The sequence below is a fragment of the Pelodiscus sinensis genome, chromosome 29 (genome assembly GCF_052426305.1).
Source record: "Pelodiscus sinensis isolate ZL-2025 chromosome 29, ASM5242630v1, whole genome shotgun sequence".
Lineage (NCBI taxonomy): Eukaryota > Metazoa > Chordata > Testudines > Trionychidae > Pelodiscus > Pelodiscus sinensis.
The window spans coordinates 2500772-2524489 of NC_143080.1; the positions used below are offsets into that span (position 1 = coordinate 2500772).

General features: G+C 61.1%; 1 protein-coding gene across 1 annotated transcript in view; it reads right to left on the reverse strand.

The window, feature by feature from the left end:
* Positions 1–2795: 2795 nt before the first annotated feature.
* TBX21 (T-box transcription factor 21) overlaps positions 2796–23718 on the reverse strand; it is a 30474-nt gene continuing 9551 nt past the window's right edge. Inside the window, exons 2-6 of the mRNA XM_075911191.2 lie at positions 7221–7375; positions 6195–6316; positions 5455–5613; positions 4546–4607; positions 2796–3827 (exon numbers count right to left, since the gene is read on the reverse strand). Coding sequence (XP_075767306.2) covers positions 3197–3827; positions 4546–4607; positions 5455–5613; positions 6195–6316; positions 7221–7375 — 1129 coding nt within the window. The 3' untranslated portion in view covers positions 2796–3196. The remainder of the gene's footprint in view (positions 3828–4545; positions 4608–5454; positions 5614–6194; positions 6317–7220; positions 7376–23718) is intronic.

A 23718-nucleotide genomic window follows, 5' to 3' on the forward strand; every position in this document is an offset into this window, starting at 1 on the left:
CGCAAGAACCTGGGTGCAGCGTCTCCTTCGCCGCCCCCCATGGCCGCTCCCCTGCACCCCACGGGAGGGTCCTGCACCCCAGGGCCCCCGCCACGGGCGCCCTGTCTGCACAGCCCTTCCCTCCTGCACCCCAGGGCCCCCGCCACGGCCGCCCTGTCTGCACAGCCCTTCCCTCCTGCACCCCAGGGCCCCCGCCACGGGCGCCCTGTCTGCACAGCCCTTCCCTCCTGCACCCCAGGGCCCCCCGCCACGGGCGCCCTGTCTGCACAGCCCTTCCCTCCTGCAGCCCAGGGCCCCCCGCCACGGGCGCCCTGTCTGCACAGCCCTTCCCTCCTGCAGCCCAGGGCCCCCCGCCACGGGCGCCCTGTCTGCACAGCCCTTCCCTCCTGCACCCCAGGGCCCCCGCCACGGGCGCCCTGTCTGCACAGCCCTTCCCTCCTGCACCCGAGGGCCCCCCGCCACGGGCGCCCTGTCTGCACAGCCCTTCCCTCCTGCACCCCAGGGCCCCCCGCCACGGGCGTCCTGTCTGCACAGCCCTTCCCTCCTGCACCCCAGGGCCCCCCGCCACGGGCGCCCTGTCTGCACAGCCCTTCCCTCCTGCACCCCAGGGCCCCCGCCACGGGCGCCCTGTCTGCACAGCCCTTCCCTCCTGCACCCGAGGGCCCCCCGCCACGGGCGCCCTGTCTGCACAGCCCTTCCCTCCTGCAACCCAGGGCCCCCGCCACGGGCGTCCTGTCTGCACAGCCCTTCCCTCCTGCACCCCAGGGCCCCCCGCCACGGGCGTCCTGTCTGCACAGCCCTTCCCTCCTGCACCCCAGGGCCCCCCGCCACGGGCGCCCTGTCTGCACAGCCCTTCCCTCCTGCAACCCAGGGAGCGTCTTTAGGGCCTAGGCGGCTTCCTGCTTGTGGCCTAGGGGTTAGAGCGGGGTGGGGGGAAGAGGGGCCGCGAGCCCAGCCCGCCAGGTCCTGCTCCCAGTGCAGGGACCAGTGTTCAGGTGGGAGCTGGCTGTGGCCGCCTAGGTTCACTTTGCACAAGTATAGGGGCCCCGCCTGCTGCTGCACACTCGTGTCCCTAGGGGTCACTATGCACAGCTGGCAGGGCAGAGGGTCACGGCCTGGAGACGCAGTTGCTTGCCCCTAGCGGGCGGTGGGTGTCTCTCTCGTTCGCTGCACTCGGCTGCTGGCAGCCTGCCCATACATTGCACAAGTGCCCGGGCTGCTCACGGTGCATGCCCAGAGCTGTGCGTGCACTCACAAGTGTGGCCCCCCCCACGTGAGACCACAGGCGTGCATTGCACACTCCCCAAACACGGCTGTTGCCTCCCTTTGCAGGCAGCTACGCAGCCTAATCCTGGTTGCAACCCAGGCCCCCCACCTGTGGGGAGGAGGGGGAGGCGCTCGCTCGCACATGCAAAACAGTAGCCACCGCGTTACAGTTTATTTAAAGAAATTCTTAAGCCCCCCCCAAGAACAAACCAACGCGCCCCCCCCCGGTGAACCTGTACACGTGTCAATAAATACTTTCAAAGATTTGTCTTAAAAACAGAGGAAAAAACCCCAACCAGCCCCCCCCCAGCACCAACCCCCCCGTTTCGCCACGGCGGCGTGTAAACAGTTTTGGCGAGCGAGGCAGGGCGGGTGCTGGCCTGTGCCCGCCCCGTGGGCAGCCCGGAGCCGCAAGAGGGGCCCTGCCGCCTCCCCGGGGCTGGCACCGGCCTCTGATTGTCTAGCTGAGTCAAACCCCCTCACGTCAGCCCCAGAACTTCAATTATTGCAGGCCTGGGTGGGGGCCAAGAAAAATAACCCGTCCTGTGGCACCCCCCCCCCCCGCAAAGCGGCGGGTACACAGCCAGCAGGCCGGGGAAGTCAGGGGCGTGCCAGAACCCCGTGAGCTGGGGGGGGAAGGAGCTGGGTCAGGCCTGGCAGAGCCCCCCAGGGAGGGGGGGGAGGAGCTGGGTCAGGCCTGGCAGAGCCCCCGGGGAGGGGGGGGAGGAGCTGGGTCAGGCCTGGCAGAGCCCCCGGGGAGGGGGGGGGTTGCTGCGCATGTGCACCCCCTGCTGGTCATGAGGCATCATTTCACCTCACACACCAAAAGGCCCCCAGCCCCAGGATATGTCCTGCTGCCGGGGGGCACCTGCACAGCAAGGCTGCAATGGGTCACACGGGGGGGAGGGGAGTTCGGGGCTGGCCCCCTCCCCTAGCTACACTGCCCCGCACAGGGTGGCACTTTTACCCTCCCCCCCCACTGGGGCGGATCAGCCAGGGCCCAGAACTGCCCCTGCCCAAGGAGACGTGGGCGCAGCGCAGCCCAGGACCAGGCAGCCGTGTGACATGGGGGGCAGCCCCTGGCAGGGCAGCAGCCGGGGGGGGGGGGTATTACCCCAGCCTGCCTGAGCTCCAGCCTGTGCCTACCCCTGCCTGGTTCTGCCTGTGGGGCCCCAGCTGCTTGGGGAATTCAGTGGCCAAGGAGGGGGGTGCGGACCCCCCAATGCAGGGCTGGGGGGCAGGGGGAGGAGAAGAGACCAGTGGCCCCCCCCCCCCCAGGAGCTTGGGTAAGGCTGCTGTAAAACTCCCCCGCCCTTGCCTCCCCTCCGAAAGACACCGCAGGCCCGACTAGCCCTGCCTAGGCCAGGCGCAGGGGCCGGGGGCTGCTGCCGCCACAGCAGGGTGTGCCCCGGGGGCAGCAGTAAGTGGGGTACAAACTTGCCCCTGGGCTCTCAGCCGCTGCCCGCCCCTGCTCCTAGCTGGCTGGGGGTCATGCAGGGTGCAGCTCTGGCAAGGGGAACCCACTCAGCCCCAGGTGCATGGCCCCCTTCCCCCTGCCCCTTCTGTGCGTGTGAGCAAGGCGCCCGTAGGCAGGGGTCCATGTGTAAACACACAGGGCGTGAACACCGGGTGGGGGCTGCAGAAGTGTGCAACCGTGCAAGAGGGCATTTGCACACACGGGCAGTGGGGGACGAGCGGATGTGTGACCGTCGTCCCCAGCGGGTGTGCGCACAACCCCCCCTTTACAAACACAGGGGGCCAGGCGGGGCCTGCAGAACTTGGATTGTGCAATTGGGGGGCAGCGGCTAAGCACCCTGAGAAAACAACACCCCTCCCCCGCCCCAGCCCCCGGGGACCCCGATGGAGCGGGGGAGGTGCTTGTCCAACACACCGGGGAACAGCTCCCTCCCCGCCCCCCGGCACCGCCCCCTCAGTTGGCGTAGAAGCCGTAGTAGCCGGGGTCGGCGCCCCCCTCCTTGTCGTACAGCTCCCCGTTGCGGGCGGGGGGCGAGCTCTCGGCGCTGGAGGCGTAGGGCGACACCCGGCGCCGCTTGCACTCCGCCTCGAAGAGGCCCGAGTCCGAAGAGTCCACCGACTTGACCGAGGCCGGCTCGGCCCAGCCCTCCATGTCCTTCCCCTTCTCCTCCGGGGCGGGCAGCGGCCTCATGTCCCGCATGGGCCGGAACCAGCTGAGCCCGCCGGGGCTGGGCTTGGCGGGGGGCTGGCCGGGGCTCCAGGCGGGGGCCGGCGAGCCGAAGGGGTGGGGCTCCTGGTAGTAGGGCGAGGGCGGCAGGGAGACGAAGGGCACGTACTTGCTGCCGCCGTAGCCGCCCTCATAGGCGCCGTAATCCAGGGGGGCGGCGGGCGGCTGCTGGGAGGCGAAGTACCAGCGGGGGGCCTCCTTGGGGGGCAGGGGCTCCCCGTTGTAGTAGCGGCTCTGGGGCAGCGGGTACTGCTCATGCAGGAAGGACGGGAAGCGCCCGCTGGGCAGCAGCTGCTGGCAGCCGGTGGTGTCAGGGGGAGAGGGGGTCACGCGCTCGCCCTCCGCTGTCGTGTACATCCTGGGGGGCAGACACAAGGGGGTCAGCGGGGGGGTTCCCTGCGGCATGGCGGGGTCACCGCAGCTTGGATTCTGCTCTGGGAGAGGGTGGGGGGCCAGAATGGCAGCAAACCCCCCCCCCCAGCCTCCAATGGGTCCAGGGGGCAGGTAACACTTCCTCCTGCTCCAGGTGGGGGGCCCAGGCTGGTCTTGTGGCTTCAGGCTCCCCCCACATTACCTACGCCTAAGACCCCAGCTCACCTTCCCTGCCCGCCCCAGCTGTGGAGCCCCGGGGACACGGGGCGAGGCCTGGCAGCGATGGGGCATCCGCACAGACCCCCCCCTTGGCCGGCTGTGTGGGGAGAGCCGTCGCCCAGACCCACGGCTGGGCTGAGCCGCAGGGGAGTGAGGGGAGAGTCGGCCCCCAGGCCCTCGGCTGGGCTGACCCATGGGGCAGTGGGGTGAGAGCCGGCCCCCAGGCCCTCAGCTGGGCTGACCCATGGGGCAGGGGGGTGAGAGCCGGCCCCCAGGCCCTCAGCTGGGCTGACCCATGGGGCAGTGGGGTGAAAGCCAGCCCCCTGGGCCAGTGGCTGGGCTGAGCCACAGGGGGGTGAGGGGAGAGCCGGCCCCCGGGGCAGTGGCTGGGCTGAGCCACAGGAGGGTGAGGGGAGAGTCGGCCCCCAGGCCCTCGGCTGGGCTGACCCATGGGGCAGTGGGGGGGGGGGGGGAGGAATACTCACGAGTCGAAGTTGTCCCGGAAGCCCTTGGCAAACGGGTTGTGGTCTATTTTCAGCTGAGTGATCTAGGACAGCACAGGACAGAACGTGGGAACCTGTTCACCCTCGGGGGGGGGGGGGGGGGGGGGGGAAGCCAGGGCTGGGGGGCGGAGGGGGGAGAGAGCCAGGGCTGGGGGGCGGAGGGGGGAGAGAGCCAGGGCTGGGGGCGGGGGCAGGAGGGGCCCAGAGGGTGCCGGTGCCCTACGTAGCCCAGTACCAGCATTTCCTCTCCTGCCCCGGGGGCAGGCGAGGCCGAGGGGAGGGGATGCCAACTCTCCCGGAGCGGGCCCCCTTTGCGGCAGGCCGGGGAGAGCGGGTCTCGCCGGAGCAGGGCCGGGAGGGGGGCGCAGGCCGGAGGAGCAGCAGGCGGCCGGAGAGGAGCGGCACTTAGGGGGAAAGCGCTGCGTCTCTCCAGCCGCCCGCTGCCTGGCTGCTCGGGGACGGGGGGCTGAGCCTGAGGGGGCGGCCGGGGCTGTCAGAGCCCCTTGCGGGGACCTGTCCAAGCCCCAGCACGGAGCCTGCAGGGGAGGAGAAAATGGGGGTGGGGTTTGCAGGAGCCCACAGGCATAGGGCCCCCTGAAATTTGGGGCAATTTAGGGTGCCCTCAGCTGTGCGGTTTGTGTACGGGGAGGACGGCCCTGGGCAGGGGGCCACAGAGGGGAAGGAGGGAGCATTGGGGGGAAGCAGCAGGGATCCAAGATAGCCCCCGTCTCCCTAGTGCTCCCCCAAACACCCCATCTTCAATCCCTAGAACCCCCCATTGACCCACCACTGGCCCTGATCCACCTCCCTGCTCTTCTCAGCCGGGAGACGCCGTCATGAGGCTCCTCCCCTCGCCCCCAGGGAGCAGGCGCCCACGGGGGCCGTACTCACGTCAGCGTTCTGGTAGGCCGTGACGGCGATGAACTGCGTCTCTGGGAAGATGAAGGTCTGGGTGTTGCCGGAGGGGTAGGCCTCGTCGCTCTCCCCATCCTTCACCTCCGTCACGTGCAGCCGGGGCTGGTACTTGTGCAGCGACTGCAGCACAATCATCTGCAGAGAGCAGGGCACGGCCGCGTCACGGGAGAGGCGCTCGGAGCCCCCGTTGGGAGGGGGGAGAGCTGGACAAGCCATGGTAGGATGATCCCCCCCGGTTCTGGGGAGTCAACCAGTGGGAGGGGGCGTGGCAGGCTGATCCTGACGGGGGACACCACGGCCCACTGGGATAAGCCACCGAGGGAACGTCAGCGGAATCCATCGCGTTAGGGAGATATCATGTGGCAAGGAGTTCCAGAGGCTACTGACTAGACAAAAGGCAGCTCCTTCCGCTGGAAGGAAAGCGAGAGAACCAATGGAACAGAGAAAGCACGAGGAGGGGTCCTCAGAGGCAGCCCTGCCCCAAAAAGCAGCTGATGGCGGGGAGTAGGGAGTGTCTGGAGGATCCAGAGTGTCGAGAGGCACGCGGTTACCACCAGGAACAATGGAGAGTGGCTGAAAGGTCTCTGTCCAGCACGGTGCAGGGTGGCTACATGGGTGTTGGGGCTGGGGGTTGGCCTGTGCCCTATGGTGGGGGGCATCACCAGGGCTATGGGGCCGAGGGGGGTCTGGCCTGTGATGGGGGAGGGGGCGGTTACCTGCGTGACGTTGTTGGACGCCCCTTTGTTATTGGTGAGCTTGAGTTTGCCGAACGAGACCTCCTGGCGCATCCAGTGGGCCCCGGTGTTGGGCGAGTCGGGGTGGACGTACAGCCGGTTACCTGCCAAACAGCCGCCTGTTCAGCGCCCCTGCCCCGGGCCCGCCAGCGGCTCCCTGCGCCCCTGCTGCTGAGCCAGCCCGTTGGCGCTTAGCGCAGCCGCCCTGCCCGCTGGGTAGCCAGGGGGCAAAGAGGCGACTGAACCCATCATCTTCCACCCCAGTGCCGGGCAGGGCCTATGGGGCAGGGAGCCGCTGCACTGCCGTGGTTGCCCTGCTGAAAATGCAACAAGTGCTGGGGGGCGGCTGGAGCCAGAGTGCGGACAAGCAAGGGCGGGGAGGGGCTCCCCACTGCTCAGGGACCCAGCAATGGGGAGAGATCAGCAGCTGGGATGGTCCTGGCCCCTGTGGCTCCAGGGGAGTTTGTGGTTAGGGGTCCCCACGGCTGCCCATGCGGGGAACACGGCTCCGGCTCCACCCCTACCCGTGCAGGGAAAAGGCAGCCCTGTGGCCCGGGCCATGGCTGCTTGAAACCTTAAAACAGCCTCGCACAATCAGGAGCCAGCTCTTAGCTCACAGTGAGCCCCCCCCCTTCCCCCCAGCTTCTAGAGCAGATGCTGAGCTCGGGAATAGTGCAGCTCATCCTGGCTGCTGCAGCCCCGGCCTCTCCCAGCAGGGGGCGCTGTGGGGCGGGGGCAGGAGCATGGGCTGGGGGGGAGAATTCTGGCTACTGCAGTCCCAGCCTCTCCCAGCAGGGGGCACTGTGGGGCGGGGGCAGGAGCATGGGCTGGCGGGGGTGGGAAGGGGGAGCTCTGGCTGGTCTCTCCCAGCAGGGGGCGCAGTGGGCAGGGGAGGGGCGGGAGCACCCACCTCCCACAAGAGCCCTACATGTGACAGCAAGCACTGACCCACAGGTCGGGCCCCACAGGGGAGATACGTGGGGCGAGGCCTGGCTCTCTCCTTCATACCTGGCATGTTGCCCTCGGCCTTGCCGCACTGGACCCACTTCCCGCCCTGGTACCGCCAGTGGTGCTGGTCCACCAGGACGATGTCCACGCAGACCCGGTAATGAGCCACGGGGTCCAGCCCGGAGAGGTTGAAGCTGAGAAACGGGAACATCCGCCTGGGGGGTGGAGGGGAGACACAAACACAGCCCAGCCTGTTACTCGGGGGGGGGGGGGGGGGGGGGGAGAGAACGCCCTCTGGTCCCTCCCCCCCATCACACATCAGGAGATAGCCCCCCCGCACAGAAGTCAGTCTGATTAGGCAAGACACATACAGGGTGGGAGGGGAAACTGAGGCACTGTGCTCTGCCCCCGGGTCAGCTGCAGAGCCGCGAAGAGACCCCAGGTGCCTTGATTCCCACTTCAGCACAGAGCAGGAGTCTTGGCTGCCCCGCAGCGGAGCCCAGGGTGCTACCCCATAACCACTCTCCTCTGGGCGAGATCAATGGGGGGCTGCTTTCCCCCACGGGGTATCAAACCGGAGAGATCAGGACGGGGCAGGGGGGGACGAGACGACACAGCGATTGCAGAAGAAGCGGAGGGAGAGGACGGACATTGACCATTCCCGGTGCTGGGGCCCTGGTCAGGATTGGGGTCCCTGTGCATCCTGTGTGCACAGGGACCCTGCCCCAGAGGGACTGAGGGAAATGGGGGGCTGGAGGAGGGGGGAATCCGGGGGTGCTAGAGAAGCCGGGGGGAGCAGTAAAGAACAGGGAGAGGGGAGAAAAGGGGACAGGGTGTGCGTGGAATCACACTCCCCCCAGAGCACCGCAGTGGATCCGTTCTGGCGCTGAAGCCGGCTCAGCCCAAAGGCCTGATCCCAGCCCCTCCCCCCCTCCGGCCCTGTGCTCCCCATCAGGGCAGCGTTAGCCGCCCGGCCCCATTTAGCACCCGAGACTTGTCAGCTGGTCACAACAGGTGGCAGCTCCGCTCGTCCCTTTTCCGGTTCAGAAACCGACACCGTTGCTATTCTCAGCTCCGGCCCCAGGCCAGGGAAGGGCAGGAGGCCGGGAGCCGCAGGGGGAACGGAGAACAATGGGAGAGGGGCGCCGAAAGGGAGGGAGAAGAGCAAAGAGGCCGGGTCGGCTGGGTCTTGCACTCCAGTTTCAAATCCCTACTTCAGCCCCTCGTCCGCGGCCTCCCCCTTTGTCAGAGGAAGCGGGACCTGAAGAAGGGACTGGGGGCTCCACCTCCCGACTGCACTGAGGGTGCTGGCTTGGCAGGGTCTGGCTTAATCATCACCAGCAAGACTCGAACTCAGGACCCGCAAACATCCCAGCCTCTGGCGGCTTGTGCTGCCTACAGGGCTAGTCGCAGGGGGTGTACCAGGGCTGGCCACAAGAGGGAGACGTGGCCCCACAGAGGCAAGGGGCGCCTTTGGGACAGGTGAGCACGGCGCCCCCTAGTGGTGGGTTTTCAGGACTGCAACACGCTACTGTTCCCTCCCAGTGGCTCTAAAAACCCCCGGTTTGATCCAGGGATGGTGTAAAACGGAGGGGCTCAAATTTGACAGGTCATGAATTCATTCACGTTAAGCCCGATGGATGCTCCAATACGGCATTGACATCAGATTTACACGGGTGTCAATAGGGGGCCCCCATACCAGCACCTGGCTGGGCTGACAGCAGCTCGTTAAGAGGCATGTCACAGGCCACCCTCGCTATCGCCCCAAGACACGTTCCAAAACATGGACTCCCAGCGAAATGACGTAAAGAGGGGAATTTTTTTTCTATTTGCACCAATTGTTGGGGTTTTTTTCCTGAGTGACATAAGAACGGGGAATGGATACGTTATAAACCCTCCCGTCCCCACAAGCATCAGCGCGGAACAGATGTAGCCCAGGCCGACTTGTAGTGGGGGCACCTTGTACTCTGGCGTTACGTTCGCACTCCAGTGGATTCGCACGGGAATAACAGGTGGGTAAAAAGCAGGCTCAGAATCAGGCTCGGTTCCACGCATGGAAAAGGGGAGCCGGGAGGCAGCCCGATTCCTGCCTCGTCAGCCCTGCAAAAAAATCCTGAACCAGCTCCTCTCCCCAAAGTAATTTACGATGTTTGAAAATGGATGCACTTTTTATTTGCCTACTGCATTTTGAGCCTGGGGGAGAGGGGGGAGACATCACGAGGGCAAGCCGCTCTCCCCCACCACGAGGGCTAGAAACGTACGACTCTCTTCTTTCAAAATGGAAGCCAAGAGGCCCCCGGCACGGCTGGACTCCAGGCTCCGGGGCTTTCAGAACAAGGAAAATCAGGAGCAAATGGTTAGAGCAAAACCGCCCGAGCTGGCGACCCTGGAATTCTGAGCTGACTGCCCCAGGAGGAATCAGGAGTTTAAACACTTAGGGCCAAGGCTCCTCTTGTGTCTGTACAGCACCTTGCACCCTGGGCCGCAGGTCCTATGTGCTCCCACAATATAGAGGTACAAGGAATAAGATTAAGAGCAGGCATTTATCCCCGCCAGTCCTGCTCACGTCCCGGCAAAGCCATGAGCTCAGGGCCGCAGGACTCAAGCGATTGTCAGGGAAAAATACCTCGCCTGCCCAGGTGTCAACCTCTTCTCTCCAGTGCTCCCCCGATCCAGCAATCGCCCCCTCGCCCGGACCGCGGAGGGGGCAGGAGAGCGGGAGCATTTCATCAGCTGGTGAATAAAAGACGGGCCAAGAACCGGAAGCCAGGAGGGTCCCGGCCGCAGCCCTGGGGCAAAACACCCGCCCGGGTTTCGCTGGCTGAGCCAATTGCTCGCAAGGCTGCGGCTCCCGGGACAGGGTTGAGCAGGGGTCACCGACCAGGAAGGGGGCGCAGGGCAGCTCCCCATGGCTTGCCTTGCTGGGTCGCAGGGAGGCGTGGGCCCCGGCAACCTGCGCTCCTGTGGTTGGGTAATTCCGGGGGCCCACACGGCACACCCCCTGTGGAATATACACAAACACACACACACACACCGCAACCCCGCCTACGATCAAACACGCCCACGTGCACCACCGTAACATCCCACACGCAGGGCGCACGTGCACAAGCCTGCACGCGCACGACAGTGACGCACGCCGGGCGGACGCACAAGCAGGCGCACGCATAGCTGTGTCCCCAGATACGTACAGCTGTGTCACACCGGGCACGCCCAAACTCCACACACACACACTCAATGAGGCACAACCGCTCACCACCGCGGAGTCTCACAATCTGGTGCGGACACGGGCACGGGACGAGCCGCACTCCGGCAGGCAGCAACCCCTCCTGCTCTCCAAACATTTACAGCCCCTCGAGCATGATCCCGGCCTCCAGCCACTGGACACACCAGCGGGCGCGCCGGGCCCCGGTGCCGGGCGCCCCATTCCTGTCTGAGCGGAGAGCCGGGGGGCAGGGAGGCGGGGCCGGGCCATGTGGGTGCAGTGGAAGCACGCAGACCGGGGGGGAGTCCTGCCAGGAGCAGGCCCCGCTGTTTGCCAGGGCAGCCCCCTCCCGCCCCGCAGGCCTCATTCGACCTCCCTAGCCGGCTGTCACCCCCCGAGTCGCCCTCCCCCTCCCTTTTCAGGGATCTCGCGGCGTCCCCTCTTCCTCCGCCGCCTGCCGCTGCGCTGCTCTTCCTCTCTCGGTCTCTCTCACTCACTTCCTTCCTTCCTCGGCCGGCCCCGGCGCGCTGGGCAGGCCGAGTGGGAGGCGCCGGCGGGTGGAAGCGGGACAGGCTGTGAGGTGCAGCGTTTCCTTGAAGCGCCGGCGTTTCTGCTAAAGCGGGGCCGGGCTGGAGAGATCGCGGGGCCGGGGGAGACCCCGCTCCGGGGAGTGGGGGGGCGGCCCCGCTTCTCAGAAACGGCTCTGGAAAGCCCAGCCCCGACCACGTGCCTAGGGCCGGGGCCTCTCCCCCCTCCCTCGGCATGGAAAGCCCCCTCCCCACGGCTGGAAGGCCAGCCCTGGGGGGGCGCAGGGAGCAGCTGTTTTTTGGGGGGGGGGGGAACGTCTTCCGCCTGCTCTCTGCCTTGGTTACTGCCCCGAGCCCCGGTCTTCTCCTGAGCACAGCCTGCCCCACGCCCTTTGCCCCACGGCCCAGCCTGCCCCATGGCTCCTCCGCCCCCAGCCTGCCCCGCACCCTTTGCCCCATGCCCCCAGCCTGCCCCACACCCTTTGCCCCGCGCCCCCAGCCTTCCCCATGGCTCCTCCGTCCCCAGCCTGCCTCACACCCTTTGCCCTGCGCCCCCAGCCTGCCCCACACCCTTTGCCCTGCGCCCCCAGCCTGCCCCATGGCTCCTCCGCCCCCAGCCTGCCTCACACCCTTTGCCCCATGCCCCCAGCCTGCCCCACACCCTTTGCCCTGCGCCCCCAGCCTGCCCCATGCCCCGTGGTTTGTCTGCCTCACGCCCCAGCCTGCTCCATGGCTCCCCTGCCCTCAGCCTGCCCCACCCCCTTTGCCCCATGACTCACCTGCCCCCCCGCCCCCCCCGCCCCAGCCTACACCCAAGCCAAGCTGTGCGTGAAATACCCCACACAAACGGTTTCCGGTTTCCAGGTGGTTTGGGACCGGGGGGGCCGGGCTGGGCGTAAAACGTTTCCAAGACCCGGGGCGTGTTCCACATGCCCTGCAAGCCGAGCGCCCCAGGGCCCGAAGGCCAAAACGCCGCGTCTGAGACACGGCCAGGGCTGAACGTTGGGGGCGTAGTCACGAGCCCCCCGAACATGGGCCTGGTCCTGCAGGGGTCGCCCAGCACCGGAGCCGTGGGGCCAGGAAAACGGCCCCATCGCCAGGTTCCCAGCTCGCAACGGCAGCACAGGCGGGGTTCGGAGTCCCGGCCATGGGACCCACGGAGGTAACCGGGCAGGGGCTAGCGGGGGAGGGGCATTCGGCACAGCCCCCTTGCCCACCGCCCGCTCCTCGTGCCAGCCCACGTGGGAACAGCCCCCGCGCCCTGCCAACCCGACGGCGGCCGGAGCGTCACTAAAACCCCAGCTCCCACGCACCCGGAAAAATCGGCAGCTGTTTAAAGGCCGACCCCTGATCCGGGCCAGACCCCCCCGCCCACCTTCCCAGTCCAGCCTTCAGCCATGCACCCCCTGTGACGCTCCCAGTCTGACCCACGAGGGGGGGGCTTTCCCACGGGACCGTGGGTTTTATTTCACCTGGGCGAGAAGGGGGCTGGGGCGGTCACGCCGGGAGGGTTAATCTCTGCCCCTTGGCAGGACGACTCGCTTCACAGCGGGGCGGGGGAGCAGCGGGGAAGGGGAGGAATCCAGAGCCGAGTGGCTGGCCCGAGATTTAACATCCCCCCTCCGCCCCGCACAGAGCCAAGCAGGCCGGATCCCGAAGTCGGTTTCCCTTAGGCTCAGTCCCGGCAGCTGGGAATCCGCTCCCAGGACCTCAGCGAGGTGCCGGGGGCTCTGCCGGCTTGGTCAGGCAAACGAGTTTCCCAAAGATTTGGCCATCAGGGCCCTGCTCCCCACACACCAGCCTCTCCCGGACGCGGTCGCCGTGTCACGAGAACAAGCCCGCGCAGAGGGTGGCTGCCGCCGCCCAACACCACCCATTTGCCCAGGGGGTGGTATCAGCAAGGTATTGCCCCAGGCTAGCACGGCTCAGGCCTGGTCCCGGTGCCGCTAAACTGGCATTTTGCTGGCTACGTCCAATGGAAGCCGGAGCGGCCCCCGAGTTTTATCCGACAAGCAGCACACATGCATGGAAATGCAGCCACTTCTGGGGCAGAGCACAGCTGCGGTGAAAGAGCTGACAGCAACAAGACCACCCCCTGCCTTAGAGAAAGCAGCCGCTGGAGCAGATGGCCCAGAGCTCAATGGGCCCAACAAGCTGCTCGCTTAAACCAGTTTCTCCCCAGCACCCTTACTCCTTGTTGCTGCTGATTTCCTGCAGTGGCAACAGACGGGGCACTTCTGAGGAGCAACACCAAGAGGGGCGAAGCTCTCGTCCAGGCCCTAGCCCCGGGGGGGGGGGGGGGGGGGGGAGAGGGACAAGTTGCCCCAACGTTGCACGGCCAATGGCTGCCAAATCAGCACAAGCAACATTGCTTTGAAACCTAACACCGGCCTCTTTCCCAGCCCACGGACAGAGGGGGCCTGATCTCCGTTGCATGAGGGATGGAAAAAGCCGCCTCCGATAGTGAACCAGTTACACGATTTGTTTAACCTGTTCACCATTAGTCCGCAGGTGGTGGTGCTGCCCAGGCCCCTGTGCAGCTCGGCCCCGGAGTCCAGCTAGTAGGGCTGGTTAACTGGTTACCTGGTAAGCAGGCTGATTAGCCAGCGGCTTGCCGGTAACCAGTTAACATCTTACATCCCGATGTTGCATGGGTGTCCGTCAGGAATCACTCTGCTTTGCATTTGCACGGGCCACGTGCGACGGCATCCTGACCTTGGAAGGTGCTCCCAGGCGGTACTTGAATACAGGTCATTAATACTCCCATGATGGGCGTGAACAGGCGCTACAGAGAAACAGCCATACAAGAGAGCCCTGTTCGGTTACACCAGGGAGCAGACAACGAAATAGTGACAAGCGCTTGTGCACACGTGCAAGACGTTTAAACGGTGACGATGGGTGAATTTGGGTGGCCTGATATTTCACAGGAGATTGTTACAAGAGGAACCACAGAAACTTGGTGGAGTGATGATAAATCAACAGGCAATCGCAGGGCACAAAACAAACAGGACTGAAAGCAGGGGACACCGGCAGGAGGGTGAAATTCTAGGAGAAAGAACTGGGCCTGTCAATTACAGCTAACCCCTTATGTCAATCAAACTACATCACAGAACCGCTATGGCTAGAAATTCCATCCTTGAACAATAAGAACAGAACAGGCGGGAGAGACAATTTCTGATGTAGCCCTAACTGGTCCCAGGGGCGAATACAAGCTGAGCCATAATGTCATTCCATTTAACATCCTTGAGGAATGGGGGGGGGGAGGGGGAACCAGAGAAAAAAATCACAGTGAAAGCAATTAGCTTCCAAAAGGAATAGCTACACAAGAAAAGAAGAGTCCAGGAAAACAGAAGTGGAACAGTCAGAGTGAAATGTCGACCAGCTGCATGACAACTTTTTAAAAGCATCAGAAAACAGGCTCAAACTGAATCAAATTTCAATTTGAAAAAACAAAACCAAACCAACCAAACAGGAAAGGGACCAAAAAAATGCCACCCTGGTAAAAGAGATGGACCAAAAGACGTGTTTTAGAAGTTGGCTGTCAAATCCTACTATAGAAAATTGAAACGTAATATAAACTTTGGCATGCCTCAGCAGGATCCGGGACACAGAGTGGTTCTGTAGATCATATTTTTACATAAAGTTAGAATTGTCATTAGAATTTGAATGAAACACGGACATAACTCAGTCTCCTTTTAGATCAAGTTTGGATTGAATTGCTTCAGACATTTTAAAACCAGAAAGCAAAATCAGGACGTGCCTGTCCTATTCCGGAGACACATTCCAGACTCAGACCCCTCAGCTTCAAATGTAAAAAACAATCAAGCAGGCCAGAAAAGAATCCTAGAATCACAGAACACTAGAACTGGAAAGGACCTCACGAGGTCATCCCAGTCCAGTCCCCTGCCCACACGGCAGGACCAAGCACCATCATTCTAGAATCTAGACCATCCCTGACAGATGTCTATCTAACAATCTTAAATATCTCCAGTGATGGAGATTCCACAACCCCCCTAGGCAATTTATTCCAGTGTTTTAACCACTCTGTTCGGAAGTTTTTCCCTAATGTCCAACCTCAACCTTCCTTGCTGCAGTTTAAGCCCATTGCTTCTTGTCCTGTCCTCAGAGGCCAAGAGAACAATTTTTCTCCTTCTTCCTTATAACACTCTTCTAGGTACTTGAAAGCTGCTATTATGTCCCTTCTCAGTCGTCTCTTTTCCATACTAAACAAGCCCAATTCTTTCATCCCTCTTAGCTCATGTTCTCTAGACCTTTCATCATTCTTGTTGCTCTTCTCTGGACCTGCTCCCATTTCTCCACATCTTTCCTGAAATGTGGTACCCACAACTGGACACAACACTCCAACTGAGGCCTAATCAGCGCAGAGTAGAGCGGAAGAAGGACTTCTCGTGTCTTGCTCTCAACATGCCGCCCAGAATGATGTTTGCTTTTTTTGCAACCATGTCACACTGTTGACTCCTATTTAGCTTGTGGTCCGCTCTGACCCCTAGATCCCTTTCTGCAGGGCTCCTTCCTAGACTGTTGCTTCCCGTTCTGTGTGAGAGAAACCGATTGTTCCTTCCCTAAGTGGAGCATTTTGCATTTGTCCTTATTAAACGTCATCCTCTTGACCTCAGACCATTTCTCCAATTTGTCCAGATCATTTTGAAATAGGACCCTGATCTCCAAAGCACTTGCAGCCACTCCCAGCTTGGTTTCATCTGCAAACGTAATAAGCGTCCTCTCTATGCCAGTATCTAAATGGTTGATGAAGATATTGAACAGAACCGGTCGCAAAACAGACCCCTGCGGAATCCACCTTGTTCTGCCCTTCCAGCCTGATTGCAAACCATTGAGAACTACTCTGAGAACAGTTATCCATCCAGTTATGCACCCGCCTTATTTGAAGAGTAGCTAGCAAATGATGCACACACTTTGCTGCTAGATTGACACACATCAGAAGCAGGAAGTCTGCCCCACTGTCGGTGGCAATGTGATAGATCGAGGTGCTAAAGGAGCACCCCAGGAAGTCCAGGCAGTGGGGGAGAAGTTAGAGGAAGTCTTTGCATCGGTCTTCACTTCAAAGGGTGTGAGGGAAACTCCCACATCAGAGTTATTCTTTTTAGGTAACAAATCTGAGAAACCGTTCCAGAATGAGGTGTCATGAGAGGTGGTTTTGGAGCAAATTGATAAAATTAAACAGTAATAAAGTCACCGGGATCTGATGGCAGTCACCCAAGGGTGCTGAAGGAACTCAAATGTGAAACCACAGAGCTGTGCTGGGTAACGTATTGGCTCTGCATCAGATGACTGGCGCGTAGCGAACGTCAGGTTTTTGTTTTAAAAAGGCTCCAGCGGCGATCTTCACACTCGTGGGCTGGCAAACCGACCTTCAGTTCTACGCAAATTTGACTGAAACGATCATAAAGACCAGACGGATCAGACACATGACCTCGGGAAACCATGCCTCGCCCAGCTAGTCAAATTCTTTGAGGCTGTCAGTAAAACGTGGGCAAGAGGGATCCAGTGGGTATGGTGGACCTGGACTTCCAGAAAGCCTTTGACAAGGTCCCTCACACAATAAGCTGTCCTGGGGTAAGATTAAAGGTGCTTTCCTGGATCGTGACGGGTTAAAAGACAGGAAACAAAGGGCGTAGGAACAAACAGTTTTCATAGTTCAGAGAGGGGTCCCCCAAGGATCTGCATGGGGAGGAACCAAAGCTGTCCAACACATTCATAAGTGATCTGGAAAGGGAGGTAAAGAATGAAGTGGCAAAGTTTCAGGGGATACAAAATTACTCAAGATGGTTCAGTCAAAACGCTGGCAGCCGAGGGATCTGAAAACCCGAGGTGGGTGGGCAACCCACATGGAAAATGAAATTCAATGTTGATATTCAATGTTGATAAATATTGAACCACGTAACCCCAGCGCTGCCTACGACGCGATGGGGTCTAAATGAGCGGTTCCCACTCGGGAAACAGACCTTGGAGCCCTTCTCTGGAAACATCCACTCAAGGTACAGTGACACCAAAAAAGCCAGCCACATTGGAAGCCACTAGGAAAGGATCAGAGAAGATGACAAACGACCAGGATTTCATTAGAGAAATTCGTGGCACACCCACACGTCGACTGCGTGCAGTCCTAGTCACCCCTCCTCACCAAAGATATTAGAACTGGAAAAGTACAGAGGAGGGTGACGAACGTAACGAGGGGGGTGGGACAGCTTCTGTAGGAGGAGACTAAAAAGACTGGGACTGTCCACTTTAAAAAAAAAAAAAGACGACAGAGTACGACCGTGGTCTATAAATAAGGTGGAGAAAGCGAATAGGGAAGTTTTAATTTACTCCTTCACGTCACACCAGAACCAGAGGCCATCCTATGACATTAAGAGGCAGCAAGTTAACACAGACATAGGCAAGTACTTCTTCACAAAACACAGCCAATCTGTGGAACTCCTTGCCAGGGGATGCGGTGACAGCCAACCTGTGGAACTCCTTGCCAGGGGATGCGGTGACAGCCAGAAGTAGAACCGGGTTCAAAAAAGGGAAGTTTCTGGAGGGTAGGCCCAGCAGTGGCTATTAGCCACAACGATCAGGGACCTAACTCCATGCTCCGGGTGTCCCTGAACCTCGACTCCCAGAAGCTGGGAGTGGACAACAGGAGATGGATCACTCCAAACTGACCTGCTCTGTTCCTTCCCTCTGCAGTATCTGGTACCGGCCACTGTCAGGACATGGAATTAGATGGACCATTGATCCGCACAGGAGTTCTTCTGTTCTTATAGTCGCTGGGCTACATGGCTCAGCTCTCCCACACGCACCAGGTTCACACTGGTGTAACACAGCTGACCGCACGCATATGACTCTGGATTAACACCAGTGGGAGCATACAAAGGGGTGCGAGGTAACAGCTGGTTTCCCCATTGCTTAGGGCGTGGGTGATTGTAGCCTGCTGGGCTAGTGGCACCGTGGCCTGGCCCGTAGCATGCCACACTGCCTTGCTGGCGCCTGGTTGGGCTGTTTTGCCACGGAGCCCGTTGGCTTGGTTTCCAGTCACTTCTCTAGCCAGCTGCCAACAGAGCGTCACAGATCACACCTGTGCCAACGCAGGGGAATGCGCACACCACACCCAACACCTCCTACTGGCCCTGAACGACAGGCGGTGAGACGCATGCTAGGCTGCCAGGACAGGCACGCTGGGGGTGACATCCACACTCCACGTAAGCTGAGCGCTTGGGCAGCTATGCGGGAGAGGGTCAAATGTGCCCAGCGCCCACAGCTGGCACCATGTATTTCTGCTGGTGGTGCATATCCATGCATGCCTTGGTGCATGTCACAAAATTTATTCCGCACATGGACAGAAACAATCTGAGAGAATGTTGGGGTCTTTGAGATGGACCGAAAAACACCATCATTCTAGTTTGCTGGGCGTTTCAAAAGGTTACAAAGAAATCAGCTGGTGACTGGCACAATGTTTTGCCAGACCTAGAGTGTTTCCTTTGCGAGCCTTGACCCTAGTTTTTAATGTGACAAATGAAAATAAAGGAAACGTCAGATCTGAAAAATAAAAAATTTTGCCAAGTCCCTCCCCCTCTCCCCCCACCACACACACTCCCTACCCCTTCAGCAGCACACGGACGCTATCTGAACAGGTTGCTGACACGTGGGACACCAAGAGGTGGCTTTCTGCTTTGAACATTTTCAGCCACCTCTAATGAAAACGCTCTTCCTGCCCGACCCTCAAATGGCCCCTATCAGCGAAGCTCTACTGATCTTAGAAGAACGCCGCTGATGTACATATTGATGGGGATTAACTTAGCTCTAACTACTCCAGAGAGATCTTGGAGTCATTGTGGAGATTTCTCTGAAAACATCCACGCCGTGTGCAGCGGCCGTCACAAAAGCAAAGAGACTGGGAGGAATCATTAAAAAAGGGATAGAGAATAAGACAGAGAAAGTCTTATTGCCTCTGTATAAAACCATGGGACGCCCGCATCTCGAATACTGCGTACAGATGTGGTCACCTCATTTCAAAAAAGATCTCTTGGCGTTGGAAAACGTTCAGAAAAGGGCAACAAAAATGATGAGGGGTTTGGAACAGGTCTCATATGAGGTGAGATTAAGAAGACCGGGACTTTTTCAGCTTAGAAGAGGAGACTAAGGCTGTGTCTAGACTGCAGGCTTCTTTCGAAAGAGGCTCTTTCGAAAGCATCTTTCGAAAGAGACTTGTTTGAAAGATCGCGTCTAGACTGCAGGCGGATCTTTCGATAGAGGAAATCCGCTTTTTCGAAAGAGAGCACCCAGTCTGGATGCTCTCTTTCGAAGATGGCCTCTTTACATTGAAGAACGCCTTCCTTCGAAAGAGGAACTTTCGAAGGAAGGCGTTCTTCCTCGTGAAACGAGGTTTACCGCCATCGAAAGAAAAGCCGCGTTCTTTCGAAATAATTTCGAAAGAACGTGGCTTGAGTCTGGATGCAGAGGAAGTTCTTCCGAAAAAAGGGTACTTTTTTCGAAAGAACCCCTGAGTGTGGACACGGCCTAAGGGTACGTCTAGACTACATGCCTCTGTCGCCAGAGGCATGTAGATGAGGCTACCAGAGATAGGAAAATGAAGCGGCGATTTAAATAATCGCGGCTTCATTTAAATTTACATGGCTGCCGCGCTGAGCCGACAAACAGCTGATCAGCTGTTTGTCGGCTCAGCGCGATAGTCTGGATGCGCGGGTGTCGACATCAAAGGTATTTGTCGACCACCCAGGTAAATCTCATCCCAGGAGGCATACCTGGGTGTTCGACAAATACCTTTGATGTCGACCCCCGCGCATCCAGACTATCGTGCTGAGCCGACAAACAGCTGATCAGCTGTTTGTCGGCTCAGCGCGGCAGCCATGTAAATTTAAATGAAGCAACGATTATTTAAATCGCCGCTTCATTTTCCTATGTCGGGTAGCCTCATCTACATGCCTCTGGTGCCAGAGGCATGTAGTCTAGACGTACCCTAAGGGAGGTTAGGATAGAGGTCTATACAACCATGACTGGTGTGGAAACCGTGAATAAGGAAAAGTTATTGACTTGTTCCCATAACATAAGAACTAGGGGTCACCCAATGAAATGAATAGGTAGCAGGTTTAAAAACAAACAAAAGGAAGGTTTCTTCACTCAGTGCACAGGCAACCTGTGGAACTCCTCGCCAGAGGATGTGGTGAAGGCCAGGACTTGAACAGGGTTCGAAAAAGAGCTAGATAGATTCATGGAGGTTAGGTTCATCAATGGCTATTAGCCAGGACGGGTAGGGAGGGTGTCCTTACCCTCTGGCAGAGTCTGGGAATGGGCAACAGGAGAGGGATTGCTTGAAGATTCCCTGTTGTGTTCCCTCCTTCTGGGGCACCTGGTATTGGCCACTGTGGGCAGCTCTCACCCCATCAGCTTTGGACTAGGGATGGAAAATCCTGTTTCATTAGTTAACCGGGGACAGGCGGGGGGGGGTGGGGTAAGGGGACATTCCAGTCCGGTTGGCTGGAGCGGCCCCGCAGCCACCCACCATGGCCGGGCTCGACTGGCCCCTGTGCCATGGGGCAGTAGCGTCTGACTCCCAGCCCAGGTGGGCTTGCAGGCTCGGAGTCAGCAGGCTCATAATGGGCGGAAGCTGGAGGGGTGAGGGGGGGATGGCTGCTGGTAAGCTTCCCCCTCCCCCCGCTGCCAATGGACCCTCCCCACTTTGTCCCCCTCCTTGCATGACTCAGCCCACCTGGGCTGGGAGCCAGGAGCCCCGCAGGGCTGGCGCGGCCCCTGCCCGCTGGTAACGGTTTCCATTACCCGGTGAACATCGCCCCTTACGGATCCTGCTGACCAGGTAACCGGTTACCCGTCCGCATCCCTCCTTTGGCATCCACCCTCCCGCATCTTACACCCGAGGATCTTAAAATACTCAGGAAACCTCCCGGGCTCCGCCCAGCGTGGACCAGCCCTGCCTACCGCCGGGGAACTCCAAACCTGGCGTCCGGGTCCATGGTCACCGAGAGAGAGCTGGGAACAGAGCCCAGCGCTTTGACCACGGCCCAAGATAGATCCCGGCCGGCCTGTTGGTGACCGCTCCATCCCCCGCCCACGGAATAGCAGCCCGGAGTCCCCCACGGTGGGGGCTCCCCTCAGCTCTCCTCACTAGGCCACACTCCCTCCCAAGGTCAGCTGTCCCAGGACTCAGCCCTGCCTGTTCAAACCACTGGACCATGTCCACAAACCACGTTTCTTCTTCCTGGTGCCGAGGACACCCCAGTGGAAGCCGGGACCCTCCCTCCGCCGGAGGGGTCCAGTGTAGCACCCAGCCCCGTGGGACAGTCCCGGAGGGGGGGGAGGGGGTCCAGCAGCCTGGGATAGTCAGTAACAGCTGGGAAAGGGGGGGGGGAGCTGGGAATAGATTCTCTTCCATCAGGCCTGCAAATAAGCAAGTTTCGGGGTGCGGGGGCTGCCTGTCTGCCAAGCCAAGCTGCTCAGGGCAGGACAGATACAGGGGCTGGCCTCACACAATATGGGGCCCGGCCCCCCGCTCTGCAGCATCTGCCCCAGGCCTGGGGATTCCCCTCGCCCACATGCACAGCTTCTACCCCAGGACGGGTGGATTCCCCTTCTCCTCCCCCCCCCCCCCCTCCCCCGCCTGCACAGCTTCTGTCCTGGGTCTGGCAGATTCCCTTCCCCCCACAATGCACGGTTTCTGCTGGGGGCGTGGGGCCTTCCCCCTCCCCCCCGTTGCTGCCAGGCGTGGCTCAGACCCCAGGCGGTTTAGGACAGGAAGAGATGCGCCGCTAAGCTTTGCTCTATGGCCCAGGGGTGGGGACTTTTTTTGGGGTCAGGGGCCAAGCAGATAGATTTTGTGGGGCCAAAAACAAGGGGTTCAGTGTGTGGGAGGGGGCTGCCGGGCAGCAGGCTCAGGGTGTGGGCAGGAGCGGGTGGGGGGGTCGGTGGCCCTGGCAGGGGGGGAGGAAGGGTGCAGGAGCGGAGTGAGGGGGTGGAGTCTGGGCAAAAGGGGGGCCACCAGGCTGGAGCACCAGCTCCCCACTGCCTGAGCTTTGGGGGCCAGACCCAGGGAAGCTGGAAGCCGAATCCACCCCCTGGGCCGTACGTTCCCCACCCCAGGCCAGAGGGCCCATTTCTAAATTCTGGAGCAGAGCAGAATGGGAGATTTGGGGCGGCCGCAGGCAATTTTTGAAAATCCCCTGCTTAAAATCAGCGGGCGCCCTGCTCCATTGTGGGACGTGTGGGGTAAAGGGATCGGACCAGAGTTACATTAAGGTGACCCAGATGCTCCTTGGGAAGTATCGGGGGGGGGGGGCTGTGAAAGGGGGGGGCGTGAGCGACAAGCCCCCCCGCACTGTAACGTCGCATTAGCATCATCGGCAGCTGTGAGCACGCAAGGCCTGGCCCCTGTGGGCAGCGTCTCCTGCTTCTCCCTAAGGGGATCGGAGCAGGGTCAGGGAAGAGAAATTAACCGGCCCCGAGAACCGTGCATCTTCTGGCAGCTGAGTCGCATTTCCCGGCAGGGCTGGTGTGGGGCGGCAGGTGCCTGACTCAGCCACTGGCTGCCTGCCCCGGGGGGGGGGGGGGGGGGGCGCGTACATGACTGAGGAGGCTCAGAAAGAGGCCCCCCCCCCCAGGAGAACCAGCACCCTCCAAGTGCGGCAGCAGGCACGAGGCTGCCCCACGCCAGCGCCAGGGCAGACGTGCAGGGAGGTGCTAGGACCGAGGGGAGAGACTTGCCCAAGCCGGGAGCAGGGGCCCAGCTGCGTGCATTTGTACAGCCCCCGGCGCCCCAGCCCACCACGGGCACTACGGCAACACAGACAGCAAAGACTCGTTCCCACCCCAGCCCGGAGCGCATGTGGGCAGATCCCCGGCCATGCTCAAGGGGTTCAGGTGGAGGGTAGCTGGCTCCATGCCCCTGGAGGGGGCGGGGCCTCCAGCAGAAGGGGCGGGGCCTCTGGCAGAAGGGGCGGGGCTGATGGATAGCCTTCCCCAGGAAGCCCTCAGTGCCACCTGGAGCAAGCCGGGCAGGGCTCCGGCAGAGATTTAAAGGACCACAATAGCAGGGGTGGCAGCAGCTGGGTGCTCCAGGTCCTACTAAATAGCTGGGTTCCAAGGCAGTTACCCCCCCCGATCAGCAGGCCTGGGTTCCCCCCCCCCACTTTGAGCTGCAAGAGGGGCCGCCCCCATACAGAGTAAGCCTAGGTCATTTGCAGGAGGGACCCCGGGGGGACGTGCCTGGGGAAGAGGGCGAAAGGTGGTCAAGCAGCGGAACACCTCCCAGAGTGGGGGCGGGGCAGTCATTTTCATAGTGGGGGCACTTAATGAATTTCAGTATGCAGTCCTAAGCCAGCTCCACCCCCAAAAGGGGCGGGGCTGGGAGCAAAAGGGGCGGGGCCGGGAACTTGCTTCCCCCGAGAGTTGTCTGGAGCTGGGGGCTTTGAATTAAAGACACAGCTTCCCCAGCCTGGCCGGGCCCACCACAGCACAGTCTGGGGGCCAGGAGGTAAAGGCACAGCCTACCCAGGCGAGGCCCCGCCCACACAGCCACCGGGGAATTCCCTGTGGTGCAGGGCAGGGGGTGGGGGGGCGCGCCATGCTAGGGCCCAGTGCCCCCTCCTTCCCATGGTGCAGAGGGAGAGGGGGAGGGAGGGCAGGCTGGCTAGCCCAGCTGTGGCACGGTGAGCTGGACGGCCATGGGAGATGCTGCGGTTGACGATGCAAGAAAACGGACGATAATTTCAGCAGGGCTCTGCTTGTCCGTGAGGGGTGGTAGGCGGGAAGACGCTGTTAGACAGTCCCAGAGGGGTCG